General features: G+C 39.4%; 1 protein-coding gene across 20 annotated transcripts in view; it reads left to right on the top strand.

Annotated features, from left to right (window-relative positions):
* Positions 1-27,376, top strand: part of LOC135702051 (probable serine/threonine-protein kinase DDB_G0282963) — a 244,593-nt gene that overhangs the window by 151,267 nt on the left and 65,950 nt on the right. For 11 of the 20 annotated variants that reach the window (XM_065223029.1, XM_065223028.1, XM_065223027.1 and 8 more), the window contains 5 exons: positions 13,533-13,845; positions 14,076-14,733; positions 14,809-15,677; positions 22,796-23,570; positions 23,638-23,805. In XM_065223029.1, coding sequence (XP_065079101.1) covers positions 13,533-13,845; positions 14,076-14,733; positions 14,809-15,677; positions 22,796-23,570; positions 23,638-23,805 — 2,783 coding nt within the window. Of the gene's footprint in view, positions 1-13,018; positions 13,205-13,232; positions 13,302-13,532; positions 13,846-14,075; positions 14,734-14,808; positions 15,678-22,795; positions 23,571-23,637; positions 23,806-27,376 lie in introns of those variants that run through there. The other 9 variants (XM_065223026.1, XM_065223023.1, XM_065223021.1 and 6 more) reach the window with 4 other exon arrangements.

Below are 27,376 nucleotides of genomic sequence, written 5' to 3'. Positions count from 1 at the left end.
ACGATGTTCTGATCTTCTCTTGGTACTTGAAATGCAGTAACAGGTCTTACGACAGCAGCCGACAAACTATTATTTTTTTTCAAATAAAATATATAGTTTGCTTTGATCATTTTTCCTCCTTTAAAACAAATTACAGTCGAATCTCCCTAGCTCGATATCAAAGGGTTCATTGTGTAAGAGAGGATGTCAAAATCTTTTTGTATTAAAAACATCACTTTTAAATTCGGTGTTATGTTTTGATTATTCTTACATGTTATTTTACTTTTAAGTTACTTTAGAATAATAAAAAACAAACTAGAAATTAAACGAAAAAAAAATCGAGACCATTGTTCGATAGCAAAATATCGTTTTTACTTGAATAGCCACATACAAAAATCTTAAATCTTTGTTTACTAAAATCCACCACAGTTTCCATGATACCAACGGATTCTAATGATCTCCACAACATTTCAAGTACAAATTCTGAGCTTTCAAATGAAACTTGTTGCAAGTGCGGCAATTTGCGGCCAGCTTAGTTATAGCATTTTGAAAAAGGGTGATTTTTTGCTTAAAAATCACTGTATCTCTCGCCAATCAAATCATAGCACTTTGGTGTCTTCAGAAAAGTTGTGTGTTTAGATATTATCTAAAACTTTGCAGAATACACCAAAGAGATACAACGTGAATAAGACATAGAAAAACTCAAACAACTGATTTTAAGGTGCAACTGGCAAATAATCTCTTATATCTTCATACAATGAAGTCATGGCAACTTGATGTCTTCAGCAAAGTTTCTTGAAATTGAAATCCCAACAACTTTGTAGAAGACATCATCTCGATATCTATTAATATAAAAAAGTTAGCTTTTTGAAGTGCAGTTGCACCTTAAGAAAAATTAAGGTGAACATTCCAAAAGGTGCGGAATCCAGAACTATGAAAATCTTCTGAAGACACCTTAATGCTAAAACGTACGTACATCTCAGAAAACAATTAAGTTCACGAATTTGCACTTTTAAACCACTGTGCGTCGGTAGCATTGGTGCTCAGCACAGAAAATAAGATCGACGGTAAACAAATCAAGGAAAAAAAACAGGAAATTTTTCAGATTTGAACCAGGAAAAAAAACAGGGAATTTAAAACTGACAATACACTGGCCACCCAGCGATAACTGAATCAGTCCTTGGCAGCTAAATTACTCCATCTTCATATGCTAGCATGAGAAGCTGCCTACCTTTTCCAGGTCCCACCCGGTACTCATGATCTTCATACAAAGCATTTGCAACACTCTCGCTCTCAACGGGAATGTGAAAGGACTGAGTCGATTCGATTGGGAATTGCACGTGTATCCCCTGAGCATTTCAAAAATATCTGACATCTCTCGTCATGATTGTCCATGCTTGTAATTATTAACATCCTGCACTTTCGGGAAAAGCTCTGTTCAAATTTAAACCAATTTTCAGTCCTCTCATCAAGGAACAGCCACACCGACCACCTCAATTGACGGGAGCTAAAAATAGAGCACTTCACTTCATGCGAAGCGACCGACGAAAAAGCCCCCGCGGCGACCTGGCCTAGCCCCGCGCGTTGATTATTATTTGTTTACCAACAAAGAAAAAACATCACCTCCACAGACGATGAACAGAAGGGTATGCTAGCTATGCATGCAAGCAGACGTGAACCAAGGAGAAATCTAAGAAATACGAAAAAAAAATCAGTTGATCCATACTCTTCACCGAATCGGTAATTGGATTTTTTACGTAATTTTCGCCCCGGATTAGAGCAATTTTCCAGCCTTTCCCCTGCGATTGAACGGTACCTACTACTCGGAGCCAAGATCATGCTGATCAAGATGATAGGTACGTGTTTTCACGGCTCCAAATTGCTCTGTGGCAAATGGTTTTGCAGTTTAAGAAAATTAAACTGACACGATTTTGTCTGTTCTGCGTTGCTTATACTTCCTTGTTTTGAGGAAACGATGGCTCAATTGAGTTTACGAGAAATTGTAAACACGACCACTCGATGAGCAAACGGATTATAGTGTAGAAGGGAGGTGAATCACCGACAGAAAGCTCAGGATTATGCGGCCATTTCGTGCCACCGCGCCACCCAGTTCGGATACGGGGTATTCAACTTAAAAGGTGATTATTAGAAGTAGAAGAACATATAATGGTACAAAATGGACATCCGCAGCATCCATTCGTTCAGGTCGAGCAGCCGCCCCGAGCCAGGTGAATAGGACAGCAAAGGTTGTGCTCTTTTCGTAATGTTGATGCTATCTCGTCACGATGATTTGTACTTTCGAGATGTGCTCCAGATATTTTCTTCGAGTTCATGCTGTCGAGGAGAAAGAGTTGGTTTGAGGTTTTCGACAATGTTGGCACCAACAACAGTCGCCGCCTTGTCTGGTTCGTTGTGATTTCATATCAGCTTGCAATTGCTGTTTAATATTAATGAACCAACAGGGGCGACATCAAACTCATATAAATTTTTATGATTCCACTCGATGCACATTCCGTTGTCAAGTAAATTGCTCCCATGAGCAGAGTGGAATATGTGCAATAAGCTTTGTTTCGTCTCGTTTCAAACGGTGATTTATGACAAAACGATGAGCATGATGAACGGGGATTATGTAAAAATAAGCAACTCATCACAGTGGAAAATTATACCGCTTCGATGTCAGTTAGGAGAGTGCAATTTTGCCCGCGCCGCTGCATCCGTTGATGGGAGTGTCGGTCTATTATGGGTTGTGCAACTTTGTACTGCAGGTATCGACTCGTTCGGGGGGAAATTAGTTGACGATTTAGGAGCTCGCTGGGGAGCGGCTCCACCGAAGACTAATGGTAGTCATTTAGTGTATTGAGGTAAATTTTAAAAACCCATCTATTATGGCATACGAGATAGAAATATTGGCAGTGACTTTCACACGGGGTCTTGTATCAGCACAGGAATCGATGATTGAATGATTAATGACTGAATGCGGTATAAGGCGTCTTCAAGTGCACACCCTTTTGCTGATGGCGCAATCACTGATTGACTTTTCCCAAAGCTAACACCAACACTAGAAAACGAAATCATTCCATAGCCACTTGGAGCTCTGATAGGAGTGTTGAGTTTCAATATTGCTTGAATTCACTTCCCCAAAGACTCTATTCCAATATTGACTGAGAATGATGAAACATCTACAGTCTACACAGTTCCATAACTTTATCGCATGCTTGGCATGCACAGTTGAACACACCAACTGCTCATTTGGTAATAACTTTTCACTCAGATGTTGAAATTTATTTTTCTTTAAAGTTATTGATAGATTAGGCTCATAGTTTACTATAGATATGCGAAGATTAGGTAAAGCTTAACATTTGAATCAACACTAATCAATTTAACACTTAAATTACGAGATGTGTAGTGAGCATTTCTCAGCTAATTTTGACAACGCAAAAACAAATACAGTTTACTACTAGCATTAAAATCTACTTTTTTTTACATATCTATAACAAGCTTACACTCTATTCTATCTACTGCTTCAATAAGAACTATGTTCCGTCAACTGTGTGCAAAGTTATTAGCAAATGAGCAGTTCGTGACCAAAACTGTGTATGCCAAGCATGCTTTATCGATCAGTGCAAGAAGACCGGGGGATCTCAGAGATATAAATAAATCCACTTTGCTTCTTTACATCGCCACAGACAGCAGCAAATATGGTTCCATTTCCCACGGTTCCTTTCACCCAGTTTTTGTAGTGTAAGGGAAAATCTTTCAGCGCTAATATCCTGCCCGTTTTATTATTCGGTCATTCAGCTATTAACGGTGTTGGTGATGGATAACCGTGCAGAAGTTGAAGCAAAGTGATTCGCAAGAGAAGGTGGAGAGCTTGAAGGACTCTCTGTGTGCATTGTACTGCGGAGCTGCGGAAACGTTAGAATGGGACGACCTTGGGATGAACAAAATACTTCTAGGGAGCACAGCAAATTCCTTATGGCACTGTGGATTGAATTACGTTGTTGCGGTAGAGCAATATTTTTTTAATTGTGGTTCATCATGAGTACGTTAAGCATACGAACTAGACTGGTGCAAATTTTAAATTTTTGCTTCAAACCGCTTCAAAAATAGCTGTGTTTGTATGAAGTTTTCTCAGCTACAACATTGCTGAACTCCTCTTTTCGATCAAATGTAAGGAATAAAAGCTATTAATGATTCAAGTCACTGGTGTTGCTCAATTTTGTTTTTTTTTATTTTCTTGGTTCTTATTTTTTATTTTTCTCTGCTTGATTAAGTAGCCTAATATAGAAACCCGAGTTGCTGCATTCAAAATAATAGTTTTGAATGACACATGCAATGATGAATCATGAGAATGGTGTAAAAAAGCAAAAGATGTTTTTATATAGGATCCAGGTCATTTGACCCAGAACAACATGCTCAGTGAGTTACTATTAACAGCAAGCTCACTACGATTGCATTCAATAGCAACCCATTTCAAGACAGTTATTGTCAGTGTCCATCAGACCTCAGCTGTATCCTTTTCAATCGACAATAACCATCTAATTAAACCGTGATCAGCAACATCACGAACAAAAAAAAAACGTTTTCACCTTGCTCTTCTCCACCGATGTCACTTTTTGAATTTAAATCACTTGTGTGCTGCCATGAAAGCCATTTGGCGCACTGAATGGTGTCCCCCCGTACACGATTGGGGCACGTGTTTGAACCTTCCAACCCTACGACCACGACGATAGATCTACGTGCTTGAAGCTCTAACCTCTTAAACTTTACACTTTCGCGACTCACGCTTCTCCGCTCAATCGATGAACGAAGAAGGTCTCCCGACGTTGCGATGAGCGTGGCGTGCGAACGCCACAGAACAAGGTAAACGCCGTGAATGGAATGGAAGCCGAAAACATAAAAGAACCAAACGGAAGGAGGCGGGGGTGGTGACTGGCACCATGTAGTGAATGCATGTCAAAATCCACTTTGAACAACATTTTAATAAGAAGAAAAGCGTGGTACAACTTTTGAACTCAATTTCTCATGTTCCTCGGAGCCAAGTTCAACGTGCAGTCCTACAGCTGGTGGGACGGTCATCGTGTGAACTCTTATCGCAGACAACGACGGTGACGACGTCGGCGACGACGAGAGTCAAAGAAGCCATGCTTGCATGCAACTCTACAGTTTGTCTGTACTGCTCATAAACACATAACAGTCGCATATGCAAAAACAGCATGCCTATAAGAACGCCGTTTTTGTTTTCTTCTTCCTCGAGATTTTATAGGGGAAATAATGTTTCGTATGTTTCACAAAATTTACTAAACACAGGTTTGAACCACATTGCAACGGAAAGCTCACTTTCACTAAAATCTCACAAGGGACAGTTATGGAATCATGGACAGCATAGGACTTATTGAACTGAGTCGTCGCGTCGTTTCGTTTGATGTTGCTGGTGCTTTTTTTTTCCTTTTCCCCCTAAAGAGCAAACTTGTTTTTGCAATTAACAGAACAAGGGGGAACACTTTCCGATGATGTCCTATGGCATATTCACCGTTAAAAAGGTCACAAGAGTTGTAGTCCGTGAGAACCACAGACATACAAGGATGATTCGGTTGATTGAATTTTCTCTGGATATTGAATGTTATTCTATTTTCAATTTATTTCAATCTATTTTATTAGATGGCCAATCCCGCTGCATATGTTACACCTGTAATTACATTTTCCTCGCCCGGCTGACGCCTACAAATGGGTCATGTTTTCCGCCGACCTCCCGCAGCCCTTCATCGCATCGTCAGCGAAACAGGGAGAGGGAGGGTAAATCAAGCATACGTTCGTACATATCTCTTCGAGTCATACGATACTTCTACTCTAGGCACTCGCGTTTTAACGAAAGGCCAAACCGCAAACAAATCCCCCGGTAGACTGGTGGTCGCCATTTGCAGTCAATTCAGTTCTTGTGCCGCAGCCAAAACGTATTATAATTATTATATCCCAATAAACGCACATGTTCTATGACAGTGTATATAACGTTTGTATGAATCGATTTTGGTTGTAAAGAAGTTTTTCTCAACATAGTTCTATGAATTTGTGTTACTTGGGTATGATGTTTCTGGTGTAGGGGAGCACAGAGGGCATTGATTTTTAAATCAACAACCTAGCATATTACTATTTCATAGTGAAGGCAAATGCACCATTTAATAATTTACTTTCTTTGAAGTAGCTTCACATCTAAGGAAAAAGTTTTGCAGTGATAAAATTGAACTTTATTTTTGGAGAGTGCGAATTGCTTCATTTATTCGTAGTTTGTTTAGCAAAAAATTTAATATTTCAATTTCAAGACGCATTTGATTTTGTTAAGAGCTTTTGAATGCTACTTGAGTGGATACTCTCAGTATTTCATTGTCAACGCATATGTACACTAGACCTGTCCATACTTTAAAAAAAATCAGGGTTTGCTAGTTTCCTGTTTCTGACGAAATAAGCAGTAAGAGACCTATTGATGAAGTTGATGTTGAAACGGGGTTAAAACGGTTGACGTTTTTTACTACACTCGCTTCGTTGTCGTGCGCGACAGTCTGTTTGTATTCATACACTCATGCTCTACCGTCGTTTCTCTCACACAACACAAATGGTACAATAACATTCGAGCCAAAAAAAAATTATCAAATAACTATCATATGCAAGGGGTACTCTGCACACCTCTATCTGTACCGAGAACTTTATCTGTGCCGAAATCTGTGGCAAGCGTTTGGTCGAGTGTGGCGAAGTGTGGCAATCAAGCTGTCGATCTCAGTATCCCATGAGTTTGGCAACCCTGCAGTTATGACTTTTGAGATTGTTTGTTTACATTGCCAAGTATACCATCCATGAGAACTAAATTACGAGGGTCATCACTGTGCCTGTTCTGTTAAAAAGTACAACGTGCATCAAATAACACGAATGTGAGTTTTTCTTTGTACAACATTCATTCTTCTGGCTTTAACGATGATAAGATTGGTAAGCGCGAGATCGTCGGCCACTGCTGGAACTGTTAGCCAGTATACGCTGACCGTTGCCAACCATTAAGTTCAACTCCTCCACGAGAAGGAGAAGGGTGAGTGATGGCAGAAGCTGTCCATCCAGGACAAGAAATTTCTTTACCGTGTCTCATTCTGGTAGACGTTTGCCGAAACCTGTACTTATGACCCACCCGGCAAGTGGAAAATGTACCTCTACATTATCATCATGATACTCGGACAATGCTACAACCTAGAAATCAAGAAGGATTCGACCTAAAATTCCAACTGGTGATAATAAAAGCAGCAATAGACATTCAGTTACTTCCTAGTGTTAGCCTTAACTTTTGGGTACTGAATTCATCTAAGTTTGCAAAACATGTTTTGGTGAGGGAATCAATCGACTACGTCCATGGTTTTGAACTTTTGAACACCCTAATAAATAAACAGGAGATCCAGGAAATCACTTAGATTGTTCATTAACAACACAAAAATAAATAGTGCTGCTCTTTTTCATTCTCATGGCTCTCAACTATTTACTTTTAATCCGTTTATCCTCATCGCCCATCAAATAATTTTCAGCAGCATGCAAATGCGTATCTAGGATCTAGATACCGGTTGCCAACGTTTGATAACTACCTTCTCTTTGTATTTCCTTGTTGTTCCTTCATAAATTTCATCCTTACTTGGTTTTGCCGGAATTGCATACTTACACACCAAAAAATTCTGAATTTTACTGGCGATGTAAACATCCATGAATGCAAACATTCATACATGTAAACTTCCTTTTCACATAAACTAGCAGGTTGCAAGAAATGTTGCAAACAAAAGTGGACAGTTGCATACAATATATGGAATATTGCATGGCATGTCTCATAAATTTACACGATCTATAATCTAAACTTGTATGATATGTGACGTTCCATTTATGTGCATCATAGTAACGGAAATTTACACTACTTTTTTTAGCTGTGTATCCCCTGTTGGCGGTTCCGATCGCATTTATAAATACCGCGATTCAGCTTGACACCGTCGAGGGCTCCGTTACCTCCGGTGTGGTTACCTTCACAATTCTGTTAGCAGCATTAAGAAGAACTCAATCGTTTTCTCAGAACGGTCGTCCCGGTCGCGTTCTCTCCTGTGGCTTTGCCACGACGAGGATACGATTGTTGCAAATCCATCCTCACTCGCATTTAGAATGGTCGCGTTCTTATCCTATTTTCCTTGCAAGTGGGTGATTTGCCATTTATTACCTATCGGGAGTCTCCAAGATTCCAGGTTCGTCTCATGTCACGGTCGCCAGAAATGTGAAAATCCGCTGATATTAATTATGGGCAAATCACCTACGATGCAGCTAATCAATGTCCAACTTACCCGTGCAGCAGCTTGAATCCATAATGACCTTTCACCAACTGTCAGGAAATGTGTATGAAAAGTCATGACCTACCTAGTTATTATCCATCTCATAAATATGTTATTCAATGCTGATGAAAATATTCACAATATTTAATAAGGGCTCTCATAAAATAACTAAAACAGCTTTAACTGTTACAGTCATTTAGAGAACAATAAATTCCCCAAAAAAATTAAACAGACTCAAATTAAAAATCAGCAGTGATGCCACAATATAAATCACATACACAGCTAAAAAAAGTAGTGTAAATTTCCGTTACTATGATGCACATAAATGGAGCGTCATATATCATACAAGTTTAGATTATAGATCGTGTAAATTTATGAGACATGTCATGTAATATCCCATATATTGTATGCAACTATCCACTTTTGTTTGCAACATTTCTTGCAAGTTGCTAGTTTACGTGAAAAGGAAGTTTACATGTATGAATGTTTGCATGCATGGATGTTTACATCGCCAGTAAAATTCAGAATTTTTTGGTGTGTAATTTTTGGATGTCTGAAAAACTATAGGGGACTTTCTGAGTTGGCTTGAGGAAATTTGATTAACTTCCAGAAGAATTTTAATTTCTTGGGGTACTTCGAATATATAGGAGAAATGGATGTAATGTCGGCCTAAATGCCCCTAATTTGGGCCCATACATAAATTCAGCAATCGACTACATTTTCAATAGTGACCAAAAATATCCATTAGTACTATCCCAATGACGCGTTCATCTAGATAAAATTGATAATTAGCAGATTTTTAGCGATAGGCAAAAATGAGATGATATACATATATACAGAAAACTATATTGTATTTTCAAACGGTTTAGTTTCAATGCAATGTTCAGGAGAGAAGAAATAACATTCTGGTGACTTCGAAAGGATATAGAGCAAACGTCCAAAGCAAGTTATGTAATTCAATGAAAATTCAAAGAAATTAACAAAGTATTAACAGAGTGTCACTTAGCGCCCAACAAATTGAAACTAATGTTCTGCCCGACAACAACTCAGCAGCACGAAACTTCTTGAACTGTGTCTCAGAGTCGGCGCACTACTGGGCAAACTGGAGGGGCTACGTGGACGAAAAGGCACGCAAGCTTTCATTTAAACTGAAACACAGCGCGGATCAATTTAAACATTGTATTTTCTCCAATTAACGATAGATTTTCTTGGCACATACCCTTGATGACGATGGCGACTACGACGACCGCAGACCAGCGTGCGCTCGCTGCGGTTCCGGAAAGATCCTTTTGATGGCGGATGATTAAAGGCAGATCTTGTCGGCAATATGGCGGTACCACCGCTCAGTGAAATTCCGGTACAATACCGACAATGGCGGATGAAGCGAGGCTGACCGAACGTCGGCTGTAGTGCGATGGCGGGTTGGTTTTACCGGGGCTGGTATAGCAGTTTGTGGAGATGGCGCTTCCTTCTGACGAAGCCGGTCGACGACGGCAAGGCCGCCCTCTGTCGAACCGGGAAGGGAAATTCTCCTTGGCGTTTAGGGCCTTCAGCCCGAGAACGATGTCCTTTACGTTTAGGTCACGGTAACTAAATGTCCCCTAGACCGTAGCGTGCAATGGCGGTCCTTGACTCGCCAACCAGAAAACAATTTGATTGGTTGAAAAAGGTCCTAGGTCGACGAGGTAACATCCATTAGTGCCTTCGACCAATTTCAAGGATGACTTCGACTTTACCTGAATCAGCTGAATTGGTGATTTACACTTAACCTTGATTTACAACTCGCACTTTGTATTCTGTTAAAGTATACTCCACAGACACTTCTGGTCTACACGCTCGCCTGAGATAAAGTGAACGATGGCCGTTCTATAAGCATCGCAGAACCCTTCAGCTCATCACCCGTGACTCCGTGTCACCATTTTGCCGCGACCATGCGCGCCTTATTCAGCAGTCGGTCGTTTAGCATGGCCGTATCGTCTGCCCAGTGGGTTTTACCGCAAGTGTTATACAAATTTATTTGAATGCTCGATCACATGGTGCATATTTAAAATATTGTATTGGACCTTTGTAACAGAACGGTTACAAAATGTTAAGAACTTCCTTGTAATTTCCAAACATTCCACACATCGATCATTGAATTGAGTAATCAGACTTAGTTTCTGGAATTTCCTAGAATATTCTGACTCTGCCAAAAGTTATGTTGAATTTTCAATCATACAAGGTCCAGATGTTATGCCTCAGAACATCCCGGTGGCGCCGACTGGGATTGAACCCAGGCCTGCTGGGATGAGAGATGATCACGCTTACCACTACACCACCGGTGCCACTGTCCGCACATGCCTACAAGCTTGTACATACGCCAGTAGGTATGCGTAAATGACTAGACCTACAGTTATCAGATAAAACTTTTTTTCAAAATAGGGAAGTGTTCATTAAATATGTTACTTAAGCAAAATTTACTCTTAATTAAGCCTCCTTCCGACCCTCCTTGAAAATAACGTCAAGTTATCAAAACCTCCCTCCCACTAATTATTTTGTAGTTTGATTTGCAATGGATTTTATAGATTTTCAACAAAAATATGATCCCTTACTAAGTCTCTTGTTATTCATTGTTTGACAACGCAGCGCCCACCCCCCATACCGTTTGAAATGATGTCCGATAGAGCATGAAAGTATTATTTGCATCCACCTTATTTCACAATAGTTTTAAATCCATAAAGTATGTATTTGCAAGGGAAACTTCATTCATCCTCTAATCTGAGTCGGATTTATGCTATGCCTGTTAGATAACTATGCTTGGAGATTGAACCTAAATTCATCGAATAAATAGCTGATATCAATCTTAGAATGGCAGAGCTTACTGGGTGACCAGTGAACAGGGAAATCGGGAAAAATCTGGGATGGAAAAGCCCGTGAACTTCGATGAAAAATCGGAGAAAATAGGATTCTAGACCTTGAACAAATTTCGAGATCCTTGGTTAAGACTAGAGGTTCAGGGTAAATCACTTTAAAGAATTTTTAAGAGAATATTGACGAAAACTCCATAGGAATTTTAAGAAGATATAGGAATGAATAGTTCAGAGAAAAGAAGTGTTTTGAAGACTCCAAGAAAGATTTGAATAAAACTCGAAGGGAATTTTGTGAGTGCAGAGTAGAATTGTTAAGACATTCCGTGGGAAATTCCATGACGATTATGGAGACATTTCTAAGGAGAATTACAAGTGAATTTTCAGTCGAATTTAGAGGAGGACTTAAAGATATTTCTGAAAAAAATCTATTCATTTCGGAGATGAAATTCACGACAATTCTGAGGTGAATTTAAGTGACTTTAAGAGTACAGTGATCTTTTGGAATAATCATAAAAATTCAAATAGAATCTCAGGAAGAATTCCATTATTTTTCTGAGTGTTCTGCAGAGAACATAAATTTATGTTTGAATAATTTGAGCAAATTCTTTAGAAAATTCCAATTAAATCTTGTAAAGAGTTCTGAACCAATTTTCAAGGTAGTTAAAACATGAGCAAATTGCGAAGCCAGAACGCAAAAATAAATTCAATGTCCAGGAAAAATACAGCGGTCTCTGTAATGCCCCATTTTACCTATTGATCGCTTCGGCAAAATCGTTTTGTTTTAACATATAAATAAAATGTACATCGCACAATTGGGAAAAAGCCATAATTTCGGAAACAAAAACGGGCAAAGACCAGGAATTTCTAATCCGAATATGCTGGTATTCTATTAAAAAAACGTACATGAAAGATTTCAATCCCGTTTTCCTCAAAAACAGAGCTATTCAAATCTTTCACCTCTAGTTCCTTGTGCCCATAAACATAGGGAGGAATCGAAATATGTAAAGAATGAGACCAAGAGTAAAAATTGCTTTAAAGAAATTGTGTTGTGAAAGAACCTTTTCTCACCGCTTTACGGCCGTCGTTCGCCTAACGGTTAGCAACACGCAGCTATTTCTTTGCACGATTAAACGAAACATATTTGCACAGAGGGACGATACTTTAATTCAACACCAAACACTTAACAAACTTTGTTTTCTTATTTCTAGGACAGAGTATATTTGCGCGCAGTGGTGGCTGATAGCAAACTATATTAAACGTTTCTTATTCGATACCCTTTAAAACCTATTACTGCATTTGCCATAGTATGCAGATTGTATTGGTGAGAGAGAGAATGAGAGAATTTTATGATACAGCATTCAGCTACTTTAACACTGGTGGCTCTTAATTAAAAAACACCACGTTACGGTAGTTCAAGAATTTATCTCGAACATTCAGAAAAAATATTAAACCAATATCCGTTTAACATTCCAGATTTTATGTGAACTACTTCGATGCTGGCAATATTTAGCATAAAAGTTTTCAAAAGTTGAACTTAAACTCATTTAATCCTAAGTTTCTATTTTTGTTTACAAAAACTTTAAAAGGATAGCGTTTCGTGAGCTCATAACTTGGTGAAACTGGTAACTTTGGAAAAGGTCTCACTTATTGTACCAGTTTGTACCGACCGCACTCAGTAGTTCAAAGGCAACACCACTCAAATGTATCCACTATTATTTTCCGCACTCAGTCATTCATTGTTCTTCTGCATTGACCTTGAAAATCAGATCGGCACTCACCGAAGGCCTTTGATTATCTACTGGCTACATCAGTGGTTCGATGCTTGAGATTCAAGACCGACGGTTTTATCCTTACTCACGTTTTATTTTATTGATTATACACGGCAATCAAGCTCTGTTTTAGTACTGACCTTATTTCCCAGAAGGTGAAAGTTCAATCAAGCATTAAGAACTCCACTTTGAGGAATAGCACCGCTACATTCTTCGCTTTTATTTGCATTCACTACAGTGTTGCTTTCCTCTCGACGAACAACGAATGGTAAATTGACTTTGGACACGAATCTCTTACGTTTGTTTGATGCTTTGTTTCGTCTCGTTCAGCTACTATCGTCATCGTTATGTTTGAAGTTCAATGTGTGAGTAGTCAACACTCAGTAGGAGTGGAAAGTGTTCTATTTAAAAAGTCTAGTTTTTTTATATATATATCAAAGTAACTACAGCTGGCGCGTAGAAACGCGTGACTAAAGGCGAGCGTCAAATCAACATTAGCAAAACGCGAAGCGTTTTGTTCTTCTAACTTTAGTATACCATAACGAACGATACGATACTGACGAAGTCGCTTTTCTCCCTCCTCCGCACATTTGCAGGGTCAATCGGAAAGTAAGAAGGCATCCAAAAAGGCAGCCGGCCTCGAGACCAAGGGTACGGCCATGTCCTTTGGATTCAAAAAGCACAAAATACATCAGTCGAGCGCGGCGAGCAAGTTACCAAAAGCTGTGGGTGATGGCACTGGGCCAGGTTCAGGAACCGGTACACTTAAGAAAACACAGACGACAGCTTCCAACGGGAACCATCTGTACGGTGGGCTGGAGAAGGAGAAAGCGACGGAAAGAGACAATGCAACTGTGATCTCCAATCCCGGAGTAGATGGCATTTTTAGCGATAAGAACGGCAATATGGGTAAGTTTTGCATGTGTGTTGGTGATCAAGTAACGCTTGTTTGAGCAAACAAGATCGATTACAATAGTGACATATTGTCTCTGAAGAGCTATGAGGTCAAATGCCTTTCTAGTTGCCGTGTTTGGTTGCTCTTTCAGTCAGTCGTTATTTATAGTCAAAAGTACGCAAATCTAAATTTACGTAAATGGTAATTTTTTGTTCACTTGTTTTGTTCAATTCCTTCGTCACAGCAGGTTCAGCAGATCAACCAGACGATGACACAACCAAAACGACAGGTCGATCGACGCCACGCCTTCAGCCACCCAAAAAGGACTCACATGGTGCTCCATACCGGAACAATCGATTCGGTTTCCGCTCAACTAATGTGGTGCGACCGGCATCGGCAGGTCTCCAGCCGAAATCAATTATCGACTACGACAAACAACATTCCAACAACAATAATAACATTCACACAACTAACAATAATAACGTCTACATCACCGACAAGCGCCGCTCCAAGAGTGCATCCGCAGCGGCCTCAGCACGCACAACATTTACCCCGCTGCTGCAAGCACCCTCGCAGGTTCAACAGGAACGATCATCTGCATTACAACATACCGGCTTCGGTGCACTTCACAAGCCGCAGCCAAAATATCAATCGGCGCATGGCACGACGAAAATAGCATCATCAGAATCTGGCGCGCAACAAGTGATGACGAAATGCGATCAAGCAGAGCATAAAAATACTTCGCATAATCCTCCTTCTGCCGTCACCGGTGGTACGGCGGCAACGAGCGGAAGTACCGATGAGCAACGATCACAGTCAAGCGTAAATAATACCACCGCCCGGCAGTGTGTCTCAGCAAACGACTCCAACCAGCAGCAGCAGCATGTCGCAGCTAACTCACTGTGAGTAAACACACCATTAAATCGTAATGATTCACTCAACCTTGACTCCTAATCGCTTTTCTTTTGATATCCTAGAATAAAACCACCCAGCGGACAGGAACCAGCATCGGTGGCAAAGTTCACACTCCACAGCTCCAGCCTTCCAAAGCCCCAGTATCCGGTACCGATCAGTCTCCCTTCGGCTGCTCCACACTATGCAATGGACCCCAAGGGTGCCAAACAGGCTGCTAACGTTTGTCGCAAAGGTATTCTGCACCAATACCAGCGGGAACCATCTACCGATCATATGTTTGATCTCGATCAGGAGTCCAACCCCGATGTGGACACAACGTCCAACATTCGAATGCCACGCCAACGCTACCGGAATCTGGAAATGATTCTCAGCGGTCGCCATAAGTTCGAAGTACGTGATCTGGAAACCCTCACTGCTGAACCGATCGTTTCCCTTGCGCTGCCACAGCTTCCAAGTGCATTCAATACCGTTGGTCACCAACAGCAACCGATCCCTCTGAGTGGATTGGTGCGCTCTTCCGAGCTTTCCAGACAGTTGAGCGACGACATCGACATCAACGATAATCGATACGAATCATCGGAACTGGTTGATTCGATCGAACGCAAGGATTCCATTGCTTCATCCGATGTTGAAAGTTTCGAAGAGGAAAAGTTGGCACGAGATAACAACTCATCGGAGAAGAGCTTGAAGGGAGCGATCATCAATGATTTGGTTGAGTCACGCTGCAGCAAGACTTCCTCGTCGGGAAGTTCAAGGACTTCCTGGTGCAACGCAGGTGAATCGATGGCAGCCAAGGAGTGCAGCAGTTTGAGTCTGAGTAGCAGCGATGAGAGCAATGTGCTGCGCAACAGAGCTGGTGGGAAGGCGGTGGCGGCCGATGAGGAGGATGTCAGCTCGGTTACCATCACCGCCGGTAACCCGTCCCTGTTGTGTGAGTATTTTGAAAATTGTGTTTTGGTGAAAATTTACTGTTATGCAGACGGATGGCTAGCCACTTGATATCAAAGTATCAAGCGTCAGGATGGGGCTTATTGTTCAAAGACTCACGGAGACATGTTTACAAAATCTTGCGATATATGACATGAAGGCGAATATGGACCTGCCCTCACGAATATGCATATGCTATCGCCATTCGCATTTTGATCCAATTTTATAATATAGAGTGTCAATTAAACTTTTTCAATTCAACAACCCATGACGAAATCCAAACTGCTCATCGGCAAAAAACTGAGTTTTTTAAGTTCAATTCAAAATTATCTTTTCAAAAAGTTGACTTATTGATTGAACTTATTGATTTCAAATTTGGGTTTTGTTTTGACGTAGGACTACGTCTGTGATATCTATATGGGGGTACACTTTGTGAAAACCAAAAATGGAACATGTAACAAAATTATGAAAGATTTTGAACGTTAATAAACTCAGCTGCTCCTTGACCAATTTCAATAATTGTATCACCAATCGATAGGAATTTTTGCTAAGAATCTGTTAAAATTAAGGCTTTATCATTTTTCAAAATGTAACTTTTGATAATTGGAATATGCAACTGTTGCTATGATAATTGAAATAATCACCGATTTCATGCGAAAAGCGATTTCTCTAACACAGATTTCAAAGTTGAATTCCATCTGGTCTCAACAAACGGTTTTTAATCAATCCAATCACCGCGAACACAATACAACGAAAGGCTGCATGCATGAGCATCCATAGAAGGGGGAAGAAGCCAGACCATTATTATGATTCTTAGATTAAGAGAAATATTCAAGGTGACAGTTATGACAAAAAATCCAAGAATTACTTAAAATCTACATAATGGGCTCAGAAAATGTTCAATGCATTCGGACACATGTAATTTTTCCGGATTCTGGCACTTTGAGAATTTCTATGAGGATTGACAATTTAAAAGAAATGCTATGGATAAATCTTAGCTAATTTTAGGAAGAATTTCAAGGAAATTTTGAGAAAAACTGCTTTAAATTCTTAGAAAAAAATTCATTAGATCTGAGTGGAAATCCAAGACAAATTGCGAGATTAATTTCTTGGAGATTATGACTCCAAGCGAATGCAAAGGAGAATTCTTATGGTATTATGAAGAGTTTATATAAACTCTGGGGTGATTTCCAAAGGAATTCTGATTATAGTTTCAAGAAATTTATTATTATTGAAAGCTTTTCAACGGAACCCTGAGGTGACTTTCAAGGATTTTCCGTAAGCATTCCAGGGAATTTTAAAAAGAATTAATTGCCATGAAATTTGAGGAAATTTCAGATAATAATTCCATAGAAATTATGCAGAAAGTTCCAAAGAAGTTATGCAGAAAGTATTCTGAGGATAAGGTCAACATAATTCTGACAGAAGTAATTCATTGAATTCATGGGTGAAAATTCTGAGAAGAGTTGCTAGATAATTCCAAGTAAAATTTAAAAGAAATTGTAAGGTGAATTCCAAGAGAATTCTGTCGTGAATTCCAATATAATATTGAAGAGTATTCTAAGGGAAGATCAAAAATAATAATGGAAGAAATTTAAGTGAAATATCGCGAGAATTTTTAAAAACCCGAAGAAACTTATAGAGTAAAAGTTTTCTCGATAGAATTCCTAGAGTCCCAGAGAAAATATCAAATAAAATCCTAATAAGAATTTTGAGAGACGTCTTAGGGAATCCTGGAATAATTATAAATAAATTCTTAATAAAATTCCAAAGAAATACATTGAGACAAATAAGATGTACGAATGACTATTGTTTTTCGAAAATGCTCACAACACTTTTTAAAACAACAAATCTAAGGGTCTGGCCTTCCAGAATCAGAAGCTTAAAAACTTGAAAATGGTTTGTGTTTTCTTCATCTACAAATTATGTATCCACATCTTTTTGTCTTCTTTAATAAATTGGTATTGACGTCATATGACGAACAGTAATACCATAAACACAAATTCTTATATATGAAAAAAGTTCGGAGCCTCTTGCTTGGTTTGAAACTGGCATGTACTAGCACTCTGTTAGCTCAAAAATAGTTAATTTTTGGAAGTTTTTATCGAAAAAGGATTCATCTTTATTCTTGTATTGTATTGGACATATTTGTTTGACTATTGTTTTGTGCTAAAATGTGTGTTTTTGGTATCTTTGCGGATATATTTAAAAATTCGTTTAATGACCTATTTAACATAGTATTTCCTTTCGGCCTAACCCGCATTCGGCAAATTGCTTTCGTCTTGCAGCAGGCTAAATGACTGGAAAATACGCTTTTCCGCTCTTTGTCATTGCCTCTACATGAATCAATTTAATCATCTAAATCAATAAAAGTCTATTTTTAAGAAATCCCTAAAAATCATCTGAAATTTACTTAAATTAAGTTAATTTAATTTACGCAGTTACACTTTACTGATGTGCCATGGAATGTTATTAATTTCTCTAAATACTCAGTATTACAATGTTAAGTTTCCCCAATTACAAAACTCCTATACTCTGTGAAGTATATTTGTGAGATTTTGATGGGTACCTGAAGCATGCCTGAGTGTTACCAATGTTTGACACCAGGGTTCTGCATTTTCGAAACAAGGAAAAGTAAATGAACTTTCCGCAGAATCGCTTCATTTCGAGCAATATCATTTTCGTGTAAGTCATTGTGTTTCTAGTTATCAAGTCACGATGAACATTCCTCTTTTCAAACATGATTGGACTATCACTTGTTTCGTTCGTCAAGTGCTTCAGTTCATTTCATTTGAGGCAGACTTGATTCAATTGACGCAATGAATGAACTCAAAAAACTGCTTCCTTCGTTTCTTCCACTTTCACTTCAATTCGGAACTCAAAATATAGTATCCGGATAGTATCCGTAAATATAAATTGCTATTTTATATTAAACGAAAATTAAATTAACGAGGCCATTCTGAAGTCCAAGATGGGTATTTTTGGAACGGGGACGACGTGAAGGTGCCGAAAATCGATGTACGACGCCATTTTGAAATCCAAGATGGTGACCATTGGGCTCAGGTAAAGTCTAAAATGGGTATTTTCAGAACGAGAACGACACGTACATACCGATAATCGATATTCGACGCTATTTTGGAATCCAATATGGCGGCCATCGGTTGTCAGAAAAGTGTCAAATACACTAAGATATGGGTATTTTCCGAACGGGAACAACGCGTTGATACGGAAATTGGATATGCGATGCCATGTTGTTATCCAATATGGAGGTCATTGGTTTTCAAAAAAAAAGTGTCAAATACCCTAAGATATGGGAATTTTCGGAACGTAGAAAGAAAATCGTTATTCGATGCCTTTTTGGAATCCAAGATGGCGGCCATCGGTTTTCAGAAAAAGTATCGAATACCCTACAATATTGCTATTTTCGGAACGGGACGACGTGATTATCGATATTCAACGTCATTTTGGAATCCAAGTTGGCGGCCATTTATTTTCAGAAAACGTTTCAAACACCCTAAGATATGGATTTTTTGCAGTGGCGTCGCGTAACCTCACTTTTTACCTGTTCAACAACTTTGAAAACGTTATTTAGGGTCATGTTTACATTCAATTCAGTTTCAAAAGACATAGGGTCTTCTAGTTTCACTGATTTGTATCCATTGCAACCAATATTGTTTTGTTTGTTTACGTTTTGAGAGTTGTTGAACAGGTAGATTGAGGTTAGGGCGACGCCACTGATTTTTTGGAACGGGAATGACGCATAGATGCCGAAAATCCAATATGGCGGCCATCGGTTTTCAGAAAAGTGTCAAATACACTAAGATATGGGTATTTTCCGAACGGGAACAACGCGCTGATACGGAAATTGGATATCCGATGCCTACGATATGGGTATTTTCGCAACAGGGATGACGCGTAGATGCAGAAAATCGATATTCGATGCCATTTTGGAGTCCAAGATGGTTGCCATCGGGTTTCAGAAAAAGTGTCAATATTGATCGGGATTTTACAGTATTTATGAAATCGGAAACCGTCATGGCGTCAAATATTGATTTCCAATCTGTAGACCACACCCCGATTTCAAAATTACCCAGATTGATGGGTTGGAAGCCTTTATCTTGGATTTCAAAATGGTGTCGAATATCGATTTTCATTCTCTATACGTCATACCTATATTGATGGATATTTGACAGTATATCCCACTTTTTCTTAAACTCGCCATATTGGATTTAAAAAATGGCATCGCATATCGATTTTCAATCTTTAGACGTCACCCCAGTTAAAAAAATACCCATATCGATGTGACGGTGTCAGTAGTTCCCATTTTTCCTGAAGTTGGAAGCCGCCATATTGTATTTCAAAATGGCTTGGTCATCGATTCCGATTTTCAGTCTCTATACGTCACCCCGATTTCAAGAATACCCATATTGATAGGTAAACGAACCGTCCGACAATGATAAATTTGACATCACGTGTACAAATCTATGCGCATGAACCGAGTGAACAATCAACAAAATTCAGAACACTGCGCGAATTTGGATCGAACAGCTTCGCTTCAATGCGAACGTAAGTTCATTTGACAATGAAAGACGAGATTAACACGTGAGTCAAGCCAAAACAGACAGCATGAAAACTGATCGAAAGTGGTTCTGTTGATGTTGAAGGGAATCTGCTCGAAGAGAAGACAGAATGGCTTTCAATTGAAAGTGATGGTTGACAGCTTTGTCGTCGCTTGACGATTTTCGATTGAAAGTGACTTTGTTGGGCCCAGTTTGATATACAATACCAGGTCGCCATGTCTGGGTCAGAAGGGATGAATGAATATTAATAGTTTGTATCCTGAAGGCAATTTAGTTCAAAATCAAATGTCAAATATACGTAACTGATTTGATATACAATAATTGTTAAACATCAAATTGTCAAAACAAGCATCAGCAAAATTTGAACGAATTTGGTTCTGATCTCGATTTACGGAAAAAATTTATATCCGATTCATTTGTTTACCAAAAATCCAAATATTGTTCAAATTTCACCAAATCTCCGACTTAGATTGAGAATACAACACAAACAAACTTTTTCGAAGACTGCAAATAGATTTGATCTTTATACAAACAGTTACTAATCTTTCACTTTAACCCAGTATTCCACACGTACCTACAAGCTACGCCTGTTGATATGCGCGGAACAATAGGCCTAAATAAATCAGAAGTCAGAATAAATAAATACCTGACTCAAGTAACAAATATTCTCAGACAGAAAAAGTCTGTCTTTAAACCATCAGCTATGGCATTGTTGGATGTTGAAAAAGCATTCGATAATGTTTGGCACAAATTACAACGATATGGTCTGCCAATATTCTTCGTGAAGATCATCCAAAACTATCCCTCTGATGTTTTCAAAATTGGCACGGAAGTATCATTGAATCCTTCCTGTTCCACCTGTTCACCTCCGACATTTCGGCTCTCCCAGATGGTGGAACGTTGCCTCTGTTTGCAGATGACGCATCCATCGTCTATAACGAAAAGTCATCGGAGGTGTTACTGACAAAGTCCAGAGAGACGTTGATGTTGTTGTTGTTTCTTTATTAAGAATACTTTCAGTCTTTCAGTCCGGGAACCCCATAAGGGAGTTTCCCAAGTTTGAAAGTATTTTGTACAGAGGCTTGGATGTCCTCTCTGAGTAGTTCAACAACTGGAAGATCCGTATCAAAGCGGCGAAGATCCAGGTTATAATTTTTCCCCTTTCCCAATCACCTAGACTTGTTCCGTATGTGAATAATAAGATATGATTAAGTGGTTCACTGGTGGAATGGTCAAAAGAGGTTAGTGTACCTCGGATTTACACTAGACAGCAAGGTTCATTTTAGGGAGCACATTTACAAAACTAATACCACTGTATCCGCTTATCAACAGGAAGTCCATCTTATTCCTGAAAATTAAGTTTGCTGTCTATAAACAACATATTCTACCTGTTTTTGAGAATGGTATGCCAGTCTGGAAGAGTTTCTCCAAATGCCATCACCAGCAACTGCAACGGATCCAGAATTAGATCCTTAGGATGATTCTAAACGCACGGACTTGAAAATCTGAGGTAATAAATCAGAAAAATCTCAGAAGTCGACTTGATTTACAGCCTTCGACAAAGTAGTTCTGTATAGTATTCCCAAATCTGCGATTTGGTGAAATTTGATCAATATTTGAATTTTTGGGAAGCAAATGAATAGGTTCGTTTCGTTTCCCATACATTTTCCCATACAAAATTTAAAATTCTCCCGCAAATCCAGATCATAAGCAAATTTGATCAAATTTGACAACGTTTTTGTGGATTATAATACCCATCGGAAGAGAAGAGGGGAGCAGTGGGTTGAGATCCACCATAAATACTTGACCCACCCTAATGAAATACAACTATTTAAAATTACACGAGAAAGCGTCTTGACACCGGTAGTTGGATTAATCAGGATTTGTGGTCATATCACTGGAACCAAATGTCCATTCGAGACTAGATTTACTAGGATTCTATGGAAACAAAATTAACTGGTTGTACTCCAATCGGTTCAGGAATCTTCGAAAAAAAATACTGCGTATTATTATGTTATATGCGTAATTTACCGTTTATCCGGAACCAAATATACGATTGGGTTAAACTTTTTATAAAACATACCAAGTGGAACTTTTTTTCCGATTTCGTCAAGCTGTGTCGAAAATGTGTTTTTCAACTGACATTATTATAGCCTTACGGTGTTCGCCAAAGGCAAAAAGGAACTAACGAAATTTAAGAGTATTTGAATAAAAAATATTACCTTTTACCAGGAAATTATCTTGATGAATATGAGATTTGTTCAGAATTCATAGAAATTTCTCTGAAAATATAATGAATTCAGACAGATGATTGAATTTTTAAGCAAGATTTGCTTTCTAATAAATCTCTAACATTTGATTTATTTATAGTTCCATTCCAAATAAAATTGCTAATCTTAATCGAGGTTTTAAAACTTTCTTGAATTATAAATCATGGCCAATATGACCATAATAAAATTGAAAATATTCCATGGGATATCATAAATATAATCCCTAAGGAGAAGACTGTCCACTAATGAACCACTGTTTTTCATTTTCCTAGCATCATTTTCGGCCCCGGTCCCGATGGACATCTCCACCAACTTGGACAGCGTATCCGAGGTGCAGAATAGCTTCAACGATAACACCCTTTCCGATCAACCGGACAGTAACCGCATCTTCCGTTCTGAGGAATACAAATTCGCTGAAATCGCAGCGGCCGTCGGTGATGCCATCTTGCTGGATGACGAAACATCCCCCACGGATAGTTTGGTCAGCAGTTGCACCGAGTCGGATGATGCTCGTAAGAATCGCAAGAAACCCGTCGAAGGCAAACCGGAAGAACGGGAGAAGGAGAAAGACATCGATGAGATCTCCCCGGAACTGGAGGAAATCGCCAGTCCCGTTACACCGGGAACTCCAACGCATGCATCCAACTCTCTATCCCTCTCAGATGGAGGGCGAGATTTTCTGATAGATGATGAGATTGCCGATCAACCGGCACTGGTGTTTGACGAGCCGACGCTCAACGACAACAGTATGATTGACCTGGAGTCGATCAACCTTAACATCCTTGAAGATACTCCCACGCTGCGAGATTCCGTTTCTTCGTTGAACAACAACAATAGCATTAACAACAGATCTCTCTCGAAGAGTGTTCCCCCGGTGCCAAAGCCCAGAAAGATTATGGCAGCGACGTATGAATCACCGGCGTCGATCCGGAAGAACAGAACCCGGTTGTCCCGAGCGGAATCGCTGGATACTCTGTCGCCATGTGATTCCATCGCGTCGGATGACTATATGCTGGACTTCAACAGCAGCATGGATTCTATTGATAGGTGAGTTTTTCTTTTTGGTGAATTTTGAACTGAGCTTTTCAAGAGTAAGCCATTCCAACCATTTCAGGCCACCCCGTTCGAATGCCAGTGGAAGCACCTCGGCGTTACACTCGATGGACGAGCTGCAGCTTTGGTCGGAGTTGGAAAACAAAGGCGGACAGCTTATGCACGAATGGAGTAAGCTGCTGCGCTCACAGCGAAACAGCAATTACAACACGAGCCGGGAGAGCATAACGTGAGTAACGATTTTTAGCTTTTTCATTTTTGTTTATGCTCTTTGGAGCACTGACAGTTCGTCTAGTCGAACATAGATGGACACTTTGCTACGCGCATATTAAGTGAGCTTTTAAGCGGAGCATGCTCGTTTTCATGTTCGTATCCATCTCAATATGATTTAAGCAAATGTTGACACAGAACATTTATTGAAGGCGATATTTAATAGGAACCTAGAAATCAATACTTCAATTTACTTCTACACGCCATGAAGAACAACCACAAAACTAATTAAATGCATTAATTAACTACGCGACGGATTACCTTCAAGTTGATAATTATTGTCACCTTGACGAGAGGGATGCCATGCAAATGAGGCGACATCTCAATTTAAAAAAAACGTAGGCATGCTTCCCGGTAATGACTGATCGACTGCACAAACTCTCATAACAATAATGTGTGTCTGTGCATGTATCCAAAAACTGTCTGCGAATCAATTATATACATTTCCATACTACTGCTCCAGTGTCCGTCCGGACATCTTTGATTATCGAATCTTAATCACCAGCTGATGCACATCGATTGATGTGTGTGATACGACGCCAAATCGCACCAGCACACACAAACACGTTTGAGGAAATTGGTAGTTTCCTCATTTCCATGATGCAGCAAACTCCGATGTCTTACATGATTATCTGCATATCTGTTTCTGTTTTCTATCTTACCATCGAACACGATGCATGGAGTAACAACAAAATCATTAGCTTATTAATTACCAGTCTGGGTTGATTGCGAATCAACGCAATCAATGGCAGCTGGATGGTAGTTTTTGACACGTCTCCTCAAGTGGAAACTGATTGTGATACCAGACGTCACGTAACGCAATCAATGCTTTCTTGGCCTAGTTTTGGTTCGATTATCACGATATTAATTGGTTAAGTGAGTGCTTTGAATGGAAAACAGCACCTACATGAGGAACTGGTGATTTTTGTTTGAAATGAAAGTATGCTTTAGCGAAGGTAGGCTGTTGGTTGCATTTACCATAGGATTCCAAGATACTTCGTCATGTTGAGTCCATTTTGCTTATAATAAAACTAATGATTTGAAATAATTACCCCAGACCAAAAAATGGCACCAACTTTAGGACACCAATTCGGTTAAATTTAACGAGATAAATTTCCAATTTACGAGACGTTAGTCTTACTAAGTCTTGCAACGAATGTTGAGATGTTCTTAAATCTACACAATAAAAAAAATCGCAAAAATTGATCTTGGTAGACATTAGGTAATCGAAAAAAAAGTGTATGAAGTATTTTAAACCTCAGAAAATTCAAATTTTCGAAGAAGCTGAATCGTGAAGATTTCGTCCAGAAACTGATATTATGCTGATATTTATAATCCGCAAACTGAGAACTCGATTATTAAACTAAATAAAGAAACTTTAATACAATGAAATTCGAAAGCTCTATCGTTGATCCAGCTTGTAAGCATTTTAAGAATGACTGATATACGTGAATTTTGATTCCACTCTCACACACCGAGATGGGAAATGAAAGGTGGGCGGAACTCACGGTCTCCCGTTAATATTCACGAAAAGTTCACTATTTTGCCATACCGAAATTCAAAACAAAAATTTGTATCTGCGGATCTGACCTGTTTCATACGACCGGAAGGTGTATGCTGGTCACAAATGCCGTACCAAACTGATTTCCTACGCAATTAATCAAGCTTTGATGTGAATTTCGCTAATAAACACGAGGAGCATTTCTTATAGCAAACTTGCCATAACAAAATGGGCATGGTTCATTTTAGCAAACAAACTAACACTTCTTCCGACTGTGTCACCTCTCTTACTCGCCTAGGTCCTGCGCTACAGTCTGTTTGTAGTCGTACACGCATGCTCTACCGTCGTCTCTCGCACACAACGCAAACGGTAGAAAACATTTGAGCAAAAAGAAAATTATCAAATAACTATCATATGGCAATGCGTGATTTCGTTCGAATTCCTCAATTTTATGTAAGTCAAACCATTTATGATCAGAAATGTTTACTATTTTAAGAATTCACACAAGCACAACCCTAGCAGCTTTTATTATTTCCCTTGGTGTTGAAGCCCAGAATTCGAATAATCTAATGAGAATATCCTCACAATTTCCCCAAACTACTAAATCTTTGAAGGTCTTTTGAGTTTTATAAGTCAGAAATGATGATTTTTTTTTCTCTGGATGGAAATTAATCTTAATTTCTTGAACAATCTCTAAATTCATAGTTAAATTTTTCTCATTCGGGACAATGGTTTGACTCTTTGTAGAACCTTAAAGCTTTCAAAGGTGACGTGCAGAATTTGCAACATTTATTTATTTGTCTGCATCAACAGGCTGTGTATAGCCCCAATGATGATTTAAGTAACTTATATAGGTAAGTCAAAAAATAAAAACTAAGAATAAAATACATAAAGAAACACACAATCATTCACGGTTAACTGTGCCAGAAAAGAACGATGAGAAGTATCTTCTTAGCAGCTGTCGAGGCATATGGAAATCGAAGATGCCCGAGACTCGATTGAACACTCGTTGCAGCCCACCTATTGCACCGTTCATGCCATAGTTTGTGCGCTGAAGTGGCAATCTCAGCAAAACGTTGTTACGTAGCGCACGGGGTTGGACGTTAATGTTGACTTGCCCCAAGATTGCACTGCAATCAATTCTACCTTGTAAAGTGTCCGCAATGAACAGGGCCCTAGAGGTGTCTCTTCTTGTTCGGAGAGGCTCCAGATAAATCAGCTGGCAACGACTTTCATAGCTGGGCAGATGAAATGGGTCTCTCCAAGGCAGCTTCCGCAGAGCGAATCGAAGAAAACTGCGTTGAACGAACTCAACTCTCTCAGCACCATTGTTGTAGTTTGGACTCCAGACCACAGAACAATATTCCAGAATAGATCGCACCAAGGAACAGTACAGTGACTTCAAAAAGTAGATATCGGAGAAATTCTTTGCTATCCTGAAGATAAATCCCAATGTCCTAGACGCCTTGTCGACAACGTACGAGATGTGCTGCTTACGTAATCCAGAATAACACCCAGATCTTTCACATGGTTCACACGGTCGATTACAGTGCCGATAAGTTTGTATTCAAATGTGATTGGTTCTTTCTTCCGAGTAAAAGTGATCACTGAACACTTAGTGGGGTTAACCACCATTCGGTTCAAATTACACCAGCTGGCAAAGGCTTCGAACTGACGTTGAAGGAAGTGACAGTCATCAATCGAGCGGATTCGTAGGTAGATTTTAAGATCGTCTGCATACGATAGTCGTGGGCCTTCGATGACCAAGTTCACGTCATTGAAGTAGAGTAAGAAAATCAAAGGTCCCAGGTGACTTCCTTGAGGTATTCCTGACGTAGCTAGATAGATATTGGACCGGTTGTCACCAATGGCAACCATCAGTTGCCGATCAGTGAGATATGAACGAAACCATCGCAAGAGGTTGCCGCTGACCCCAAGTCTATGCAACTTGGCAATCGCGATGGCATGGTTTAGCTTATCGAAGGCAGCTGACAAGTCGGTGTATATGACGTCTGTTTGAGTCCTCTCT

Source organism: Ochlerotatus camptorhynchus, unplaced genomic scaffold (assembly GCF_037179485.1).
Source record: "Ochlerotatus camptorhynchus isolate MF236.1 unplaced genomic scaffold, CSIRO-AGI_Acam_v1.1 ptg000183l, whole genome shotgun sequence".
Taxonomy (NCBI): domain Eukaryota; kingdom Metazoa; phylum Arthropoda; class Insecta; order Diptera; family Culicidae; genus Ochlerotatus; species Ochlerotatus camptorhynchus.
Note: the sequence above shows the minus strand (reverse complement) of the source record. Positions and strands in the feature narration are given on the sequence as shown.